The sequence below is a fragment of the Apis cerana genome, linkage group LG10, assembly GCF_029169275.1.
Source record: "Apis cerana isolate GH-2021 linkage group LG10, AcerK_1.0, whole genome shotgun sequence".
Taxonomy (NCBI): domain Eukaryota; kingdom Metazoa; phylum Arthropoda; class Insecta; order Hymenoptera; family Apidae; genus Apis; species Apis cerana.
Window position 1 is genome coordinate 10,163,059 of NC_083861.1, and position 9,442 is coordinate 10,172,500.

Below are 9,442 nucleotides of genomic sequence, written 5' to 3' on the forward strand. Positions count from 1 at the left end.
TTTAATTGAAATTGGACTGAAGATATGAAAAAATAATTGCAAATTAATTTTTGGTTAGGAATTGAATTTAATTCGATGGATCTGTAATTTGAGTTGGACAACAGTTAATCGAGGATTTGATTAATTGTGAAAGGCAAGTCATACTATGGCACAGATGGTATCGAACGAAATGCTCTATGACTTGTCGAATTTTCCGATATTAAAGATACGATAAACTTTGTTCGAATTACTTGTTAAAAAAAAAAAAAAGAAAAAAAAGAAAAGAAAAGAAAAAGAAAAAAAGAAAGATTAAAAAAAGAAAGCAAGATAAAATTTAAGTTAGTTATACATAAACTCAAAAGAATGATGTGGTATGCGTATAGAAAAACAACTAAAAAGATTTGCAAGAATAAAATGTCGAATATGCGTATTAATAAATAAAATCATTGAGAGATTGATATTTATCATTCTAGGCTAACCGTCGTAATATGATCACCGATAAATTTACGCGGATGTATAGAAATGATGTAAAGTAATCGGCAATAAATTCATATTTCCGATCAGACAGAAGAACAGTACCAACAAATCGTAAAGCAATCGAACACGCGGGCTGGCATATGCGCACGCGTTGCTTCGAACTTAAGTATTCTGAACAATATCAGCCAATTATCGAACAATTGTGTCGCGGCGCCAACTGTCAATGTCGATGGTCAACTAGTCGATCGGAGAAGGGAGTGACCACTGGTCGAATCGATACACGCGGTCCATCACCCTTCGTTCTGATCGAATTTCGAAGCTTTGTTTTTGCAAGGAAGATCACACTGGACAAGAGTGTCTAGTCGATTACGTTCATGCACGAATGCGACTAATTTTATGCGTGTTTGCTTTACACCAAACGTTCGTTGTTTATCCAAGAGATGGACCGATTATCGGACAAATCCACTCGACGATTTCGCGCGCATATATCGATTGAAATTATGAATATAACTATTTGTAGGTTAGATCAAAACCCATAAACTAATTTCTCTTTTTTTTTAATGATTCCTATTAGTTTCGTTTGTTCAGATAGAATATCTTATAAGTCGAAGCACAATCCTTTCGAAAATGCGAATGTAGTAATGTAAAGAAGAAACGTGAATGATAGGTTACAGTAGGTTCAAACTTGAGACACACGCACGTACGTGGTCAACGAGATTCGCGGCACGCGACTTCACGTGCGCAACTCGTGTGCAGACCGGAAACAGCAATCAAATATGTACTTTGCTTTCATTCCGATACCACTGTGTCACAAAACGATTCGAAACATGGTACTCATATTTTTTGTAAACATGAGTTAAATTTTTTAATAAATCATACATTCGAAATAAATATATAAAGAGAAAAAAAAATCAAAAAATTGATATTAGAATTTGAAATTTCGAAAATCAAGAACGAAATAATGATCGTTCAATTTTGATAAAAATTTGACGAATCATAATTTAGTTGGGTTTATTTCCTTAAACTATTATAGACGGCCACCTCACCGATAATCATGCAAGCGCGTGTCGCGCGCGATTGCCGCGTGAGAAAGTTCTATCGTAATCGCACCCTCGTAGTCAACCACCCTCCTCTATAAGTTGGTAAGTTACCAACACAATCGCGAATTCGAGAAATATATAACGAGAAAAGCAATTTTTACTTATAATCGATCTCGCTAATTTTTTTCGATAGATTTCAATTTTCTTCAATTTCATTGTAACAGGTATATATTCGCTCAAAAGGGCAACGAAAGTAAGAATGTAGTCGAATGGTTCGATAGTTCCAGATTTCGCGAAATCTTGCACCGACATAGGCGAGGGTAGCACAGCGTGCGACCAGCTAAGCGCCACGAGCGTTCCCACGAAAATCGTCCCTTCTGATCGCCACTTTCCTCCCCCTTGATGTCTCGCTCTCTTTCGTATCCCCCTATACCCTTCATGGAACGTAGGGTTCGAAATAGAGGGAGAAAAAGAGAGCGGCCGGTTTTCACCTTGCGATCGAGAAGCAGAACAGAGAAGTTTCCCCCTCTCAAAGGAGGCGCGGCACACCTTCGTTCCCCCACCATTGGACCTACCATTGGGTCGGGGGACGAAACGGGGCACGCGGTCGTGTGTCGTCCCCAAGTCCTCCCGCACACGACATACGTCGGCCGCCACGCGACCAGTGCACACGCCTGTGAGTGGTGCGCGTTTCGCAACACCGTCTAACCTATCGCGAGTCTGTTTTGCGCGCGTAATACACGCGACCGCGAACCTCCTCGGGAAGCCGCGGCACGTGAACGCGATCAACTTCCAACGAACGATAATAGTTACTTCTTTTCACGTGATTCCATTCTCCAGTTTTACACCTACGAATTTCGCTCGAGTTTCTTCAATAATATATCCGTTAATTATGGATCGAAATATTCATACGTCCGTTTGATCTGTTTTTTTTTTTTTTTTACCAAGATCTAATATTCTTTGTGAAAGTGTCGACGATTGTTAATTGGAAGATATATATCGTTTGAAAAAAGGAATTATTGTAAGGAAAGAAAGGAAAAATGTGGAGAGTAGTGGTCGCACGATCGGACGAGAATAGCACGTTGCTGTCATCGGAGATTGGCTCCGGTCCGGTGGGTCCAAATCACATTCCCAGCCTCTCTGGGCCACCTTCCGGGCATCACCATCATCACTGGGGTTATCCACCGCCACCCCACCCATCTTATCAGCCGCAACATTCCGACGTATCGCGGCATCATCACGACCCCCGTCCGCCTCATGACCTTAGGCATCCGACCACGGCTACCGCCGATCTCAGACCTCAAGAGATCAGACACGAGATGCACAGGCCCGATCTGAGGCATCAGTCAGCGGCGGAGATGCAGCGGCACCAAGCATCGGAGTTGCACAGGCCAGAAATGGCGAGGCATCATCAGGATTTGACGGGGATGAGGCCGGACATGGGCACGGAAATTAGATCTAGTCACGAGTTTCCGGATCTCAAGATCGACGTCGCGGATATTAGGAATCAGGAGAGCGGACAACAGCAGCAGCAGCAGCAACAACAGCAACAAGCGTCGCAACAGGGTCAAACTCATCAACAGAGAAGTCTGAAAAGAACTATGAGCGATTCCGATTGCGACGACGTGTTCTCCGAGGAGAGCGGCAAAGAGCCGTAAGTAAACGTTTCAGATTTTGATTGTGCATTTTAGTAATCGACGTATGTTCAACCGCCGATCGAACAATTAAGGCTTGATTGTTTTTTCGCGAGGGAAAAAAGGAATCCTTGGTCGGAATAAATAATCGTGTCATGTATAATTGAATATAATTCTTACCTATATACGTTAGTTCGGTTTATTTACCATTGTTTTTCATTATTCTGTACAGTTGCAATTCACCGGGAGGCGATTCTTGTCAGCACGCGTCGCGAAAGCGAAGAAGAGGAATGATCGAAAAGAAACGTCGTGATAGAATAAACGCGTCTCTCGGTGAACTTCGTAGATTAGTACCGGCAGCGGCTAGAGATCCCCATAGCGGGAAATTGGAGAAGGCAGAGATTTTGCAGCTCACCGTCGAACATTTACGAACCCTTCGAAACAAAGGTGAGTGTTGGAAAAAAAAATCAAATTATATCGAAACGACGTATCCCAGAAACGCACTTTATTTTCCTATTACCGACAGACACCTGTTGACCTGTATACATGACACGGCTTAATAATCGTGTGACTCGAAAAACCGAAAAACCATCTGTCGCGCGATAAAACCCTTGAAAACATTTGCGATTCTTTGCGTTTGTCGATAAATTCATCGCATCTAAACACAAATTCAAAAAGAAAAAGTAAGAGAAAATATTACGAAAATAGAAAAAAAGGGAAATAATTATTATTCGCAAAGATATATATATATATATTTCACGTTAGTAAGATAAGGGAAGATAAGTATCACGATTCGAAAGGGAAGAGGTGAACGAGATATCCTTGGAGAGAAGCAGGTGCTGGAGCCGAATCCGAGCGGAGATCCTGTGGGAAGCACAGGAAGTCAACGACTCTTCCGAAGTGGTGTTCCCACGATTGGTGGCGAGTTAGGTAGTAGTGGGGTGTCCTGCGTGGCACCCTTCGTGAAGGAGGCACTGGGTTGCCCACGGTCGGGGCAGATGTCGAACCCTGTGGGAAACCGACTCTCGTTTTATATCTACGCGCTTACACACGTACACATCTACAATATACCCACTCTTACGTGCCTCTACCTATCCGTGTTTACCGATCAACAATCGCTTTTCTCTTTAAATATTCCATTCTTTGCTTTTTCTTCTCCAAAATATTTCTTCTCCCTCGTGAAACAATCATATTTCTATCGCGTCAGATGAAATCGGAATAAATACGAAGAAATCGTGCAATTGCTGAAATAACATACATAACATATCGATCAATCAATGAAACAAATCGTTAATATATATATACATATACATAAAAATCGTAATCTTTGAATAAACATTTCCATTTGCGCTATTATAGAGCGTGTAATGCTCCGTGATCTAGAGGGGTCTAAACGATTCCCACGCTACCTGTCCTATCCTGTGCAGGGTGACGAATCCGTCGAACCACCCTACTTGCCAGTTCTCCCTCTTTCCCAGATCTTTCGTTGCAATTAAACGGGTACGCGTCACGAAAGATCAAGTCAAATGCGAAATCAGTGATACTTTCGTGTAATTTTTTACAGGCCCCGAAGGATACGACAGCACGAAATTGGCGATGGATTATCACGCGGTCGGTTGGGGCGAATGCGCGGCCGAGGTTGGCCGCTACTTGGTCACCATGGAGGGCCTCGACGAGAGAGATCCACTGAGGCTACGATTGCTCTCCCACCTTCAAAGCTTTCACCGCGAGCATCATCCACCGTCCACGGCCGTTCCTCCTCCAGTGACCAGCTTGAGCTCGACCTCGACGAGCACCAACTACGAGACGGCGAGCACAGTTTCCGCTGGAATGCCACCTGGGACAGGGACGATGCCACCCATTCTGGGTGGAAGCGCTCTCGGATGGGGCCAGTATCCAGGACAGTATCCTCAACAGCAACACGGAAAACCTTACAGACCGTGGGGCGCCGAATTGGCCTATTAAGTTTTATGCATTCTTCCATTCTTCTTCCACGAATATTTTTTTCAATTCGCGAAAATTTCCTTCATGGATTCAATATTAAATTTCCAACGAAACCAATTTGTGTCAGTCATCGGGAAATGCTATTCTTCGAATTTTTTCAACGACGAGAAAATTTATCGTGAGATTTATTTTACGATATATATGATACAAGGAGGTACGATACAAGAATAGTGAATTTAAAAATTATTTATTATTCGACTCGATTCGTCGAATTTTTCGAACGATTATTTTGTACAATGTGTATATATATACATATGAATTATTGTAAATAGTAGAAAGTGATCAAGCACGTATTTTTTCCATATTTCTATTTTTTATTCCTTTTCTTTTTGTATTTTTATATTATTGTAGTGGACGCAATTTGATCGTTTGAACGATAAAAATCGAACGATCGTTCGAATGATCGAACGCGTGGAAAAGTGCCATTAAACGTATCATTGCGTACGTTCTCTCTCTCTCTCTTTCTCTCTCTCTCTATATAATGTATGTATATATGTGTGAAAAAAAGCGCTCAAATATTTTTGCAATAACATTTTGTAATAAAATAGAAATTATGAGAAATGAAACGATTATAGCGGGTATTCATTGCATCCAATCTCTTTCCTTTTTTTACAGCGTTTCACGATCACGATATCGATCGTTTATGAACGATTTGGTTTCGTAAATTAATCAATACAATTAATCGCTTTGGTTAATTCAATAGTAAGTATTAATATTTTCACTCTCTTACTCTTATTTTTACTCTCACTTTTTATCTATCCCACTTTTTGCTCCATAATGAGAAATTTTGTCAACCATTCTTATGCAAACATTCAGTTTTGCAGCTTGCAGAGAATGAGAATGAGAAATAAAATAAGCATCCAGTGTTCCTCGAATGCGAACCAGTTTTGCGACCAGTTAAACCTTTCGTTAGAGAATACATTGGCAAAATGGGGAATTCGCGGGGCTTTTAACGATCGATGGGAACAATTAGCCGCTGCTGGTTTTTACAAATATTTTAAAAAGCTACCTAGGGAACCTAATTATCGTTAGGGAGGAGGAAGAATAGTGCGTGGGCACGTGGCCATTGTTCGAATACCGAGTTTACCTCTTCCAATCCTTTGCAACTATGTGTAAGTGCGTGACAACTCAAAATTCATCCGTTTCCATGGAACGTTGTTAGTCGTGTATTTTTACGTAGGCAGTTTCTTTACCCTTTAAGAAACTTGTTCGATCGTTAGGTACTAGGTGACTAAATCGATCGACTAAAAGTATATGTATATATTATACACACGCAGAATATATATATATCCCTTTGATCGTGACTACTGCAACTGCATTGAAATTGAACGGCATATATTTATATATAATAACACATAGGTCTGGTGATGTTATCGCAAATGAAGTTTATATATTAACGACAAAAGAAGTTGTAAGAACATCGATAATCCTCGAGAAAATTATTTTATTTATACGACATTCGCATCCGTTAAAAAGTCACAGCCTCATCGAACATACTTACATTAAAAGAATCGAGACTCGTTCATATATCTATGTACATATCGCATATATCGTATAACTATATACATAATGATTATACATAAAATTCATGTGATTTTTCTATATACATATCGTGTACAAATCCTATATCTAAAATCGTAGTTTTCGAAAAATATTTTACGAAATAAACGAATAAATGATTCGATACAGTCAATTTTTTTTTAGTTATAAAAATTATGAACAATTTGAGAATAATACCGTGAGAAAAGTATGAGCATAATATTGAATTATATACCTTGCATTCATTGCAATGCACTTAGCATATATAATATGTATTCTATATTATTTTTAAGCAGTGAGATTTTCAAAATTATCTATTCTACAACAGTGATATTTTTATGTACATCGTGTGAGAAAATATAATATTTTCATGGAAAATATTTTCAACGATGAATATCTTAATATTTTAAAATCACTTCGCTGGTAACAGATTATCGACAGATAATTCGTATATACATACGCGTACATACATCGATAGTTTTTAAAACAATAGAAGAAGATAAGAAACGTTCTTTTCTGCACTTTTCTCTCTTATGATTTAACGATTAAAGTATTCGTCAAATTGAGATGATAAATAAATAAATATTGAGCAAAAAAATTAATACATAAACATAATACGTGATATACACATAATCGTTTCTTTGGTAAAACTGATAAAATTAAATATATCGTCCTTTTTTATCTTTTATATGAATAATTCAATATTATAAATAAAAATACCTATATAATAGCTTAGTTCAAAATACGTGCATATTTTTAATAGTATAATATTATTTTGAAAAACGCATTAACCTATTACGAAAAAATATAACCTCTTAAATGGTTCGTTGCATTAATCATTTATCATTTAAAAATCATTAATCATTTAAAAAAAAGTATCTTATTTACGTTTGATAAAACAATATGGTTCTTTATAGTCCTCTCAAAAGAATCTTTATGAAAATAATATGTATATATCTCAAAAAATAATTAAACCCATTCGACTGTTTTATAAAATGGATCGCAAACGTCTTCAATGTTTCTCGTTGATCTTTTCACAATAGATATATATTTTTGAGATGAGATATCTCGAAGTTGTATCAGTTGAAAAAAAAGATAAAAATAATTATATGGATGAAATATTCATCGTAATGTCGTCGTATGTTAGATCATCATTTCGTTTTCTATATTTTCATTCCGTTGATTCTCTTCGTATTCGTCGCAATAACAACACATCGAAACGCTGTCTTCAGAATTATCGGCAACATAAGTTGTGAATGTATCGATACTTTTTGTATCCAGAGATAATAAAGACCATGAAAGAGATTCCGTTTCGTATTCCGGTATGGTCGAGTGCCAAGAACTCAAATTTCGTGATTTTTTCGCTTTGCGACTTTTCGTCGATAATTTCTTGATAGCCTGCAAATTGAAGCAACAGCTTGCGATATATATACATATACTAGCATATATACACTTTCTTTTATAATAAATCAGCGATGAAAAGAGAATCATTGAATAGTGCAAGTATCAATAAAAAAAGATTATGGGAAAATGTAACTGTTTTAAAGGAAAACGTAATATTTTAAAGTCAAAGTCATTAAACATTTCGAAGCGATTCGATATACGGTAGTGAATATATGTATGTATACATATATTAAGGAAATAAAGCATATGTTCGTGCAAGTTAGATATTTGCATTTAAACGAATCAATGTTTAGAAGGACAAAATCATAGTAACGAAAAATTTATCACAATATAAATAAAAATATTTTTAATTATGTAAAAAAAATATTTTTAAGCACGTAAAGAGATTTAGTGAAGAAAAAAAAATAGTTAAATAATATACAGACTTGTCAATATAATAATTTGATCAAAATTGATATTTAATCAAAATAATAAGAATAGCTTAGTGATCAGGTTAACATTATGATACGCGAGGCTAAAGAAATTAGGTCGGCCAATGCGCCAGAAACGTGCGTGCATGCGTGCATACAATAGAATTGGGAAAAGGATAATTGTCATCGTCTTACCCTGAGGAGTCTGCGACCAGATTTGCTTAATAATTTTCTCAACATATCGATGTTAAGCTCTCGTCTATATTTCTATACTATCCGAATTTTGTCAGAAAAATTGAATGCGACAAATGTAAAATTGATTTTTGACCAATGTGAACTCTCACCGTGCCAACGATTTGGTTAGATGCGCACGCCTCGGCGTCACGCGACCAAATACCGCTCCGAGTCAGTATACCGTCCTATTTATCAACTCAGTTTGCCTGATCTTATCGTACCACACCGTACAAACTTTTCTATCCCCACTCTAATACCCACTATGTATTACTATGTATTACTTTCAAATGTAATTACATTTATAAGTATGATTTTAATAAGTTAATTCTACTTATTAAAAAGTACAAATCAAGGAAGGATAAACAAGTAACTTATATACTTTCATCAATTTTCTTTTTTTACCAAATACGATTTTTTTGGAAATTAAAATATTTCAAAATCTTTTTTCTATATATTTTTATATGAAAAAAAAATTCTTTTTTTTTCTTATTCGATACATAAAATATCGATAAAAATGCAAACTATATATATGATTACGCGTAGTATATTTGTAAAGTGAAAGATCGATTTCAAATTTACAAAAAATAATTGAATATAAACTTCTATAAATTGTTATATTAATATGACAAATTATATTCGGAATATTTAATATTTGATACTATAAAAAGTAATCACATATTGATATCAAGATTTTTTTTAAATAAAAAATAAAGAAAATCTG

The 9,442-nt window shown here is 36.7% G+C and overlaps 2 protein-coding genes across 2 annotated transcripts; one reads left to right on the forward strand and one right to left on the reverse strand.

Moving 5' to 3' along the window:
* The first annotated feature begins 1,481 nt into the window (after positions 1–1,481).
* Positions 1,482–5,700, forward strand: LOC108003073 (hairy/enhancer-of-split related with YRPW motif protein). Its single transcript, XM_062080332.1, has 3 exons — positions 1,482–3,150; positions 3,363–3,577; positions 4,695–5,700. The coding sequence occupies exons 1-3, from the start codon at positions 2,537–2,539 to the stop codon at positions 5,093–5,095; spliced, it is 1,230 nt and encodes a 409-aa protein (XP_061936316.1). The 5' UTR covers positions 1,482–2,536; the 3' UTR covers positions 5,096–5,700.
* Positions 5,701–6,561: 861 nt separating this feature from the next.
* LOC108003074 (uncharacterized) lies at positions 6,562–9,214 on the reverse strand. Its single transcript, XM_017065165.3, has 2 exons — positions 8,683–9,214; positions 6,562–8,071 (listed from the first exon to the last, which is right to left on the reverse strand). Exons 1-2 carry the CDS (start codon positions 8,725–8,727, stop codon positions 7,817–7,819), a joined length of 300 nt encoding a protein of 99 aa, XP_016920654.1. The 5' UTR covers positions 8,728–9,214; the 3' UTR covers positions 6,562–7,816.
* Positions 9,215–9,442: the final 228 nt, after the last annotated feature.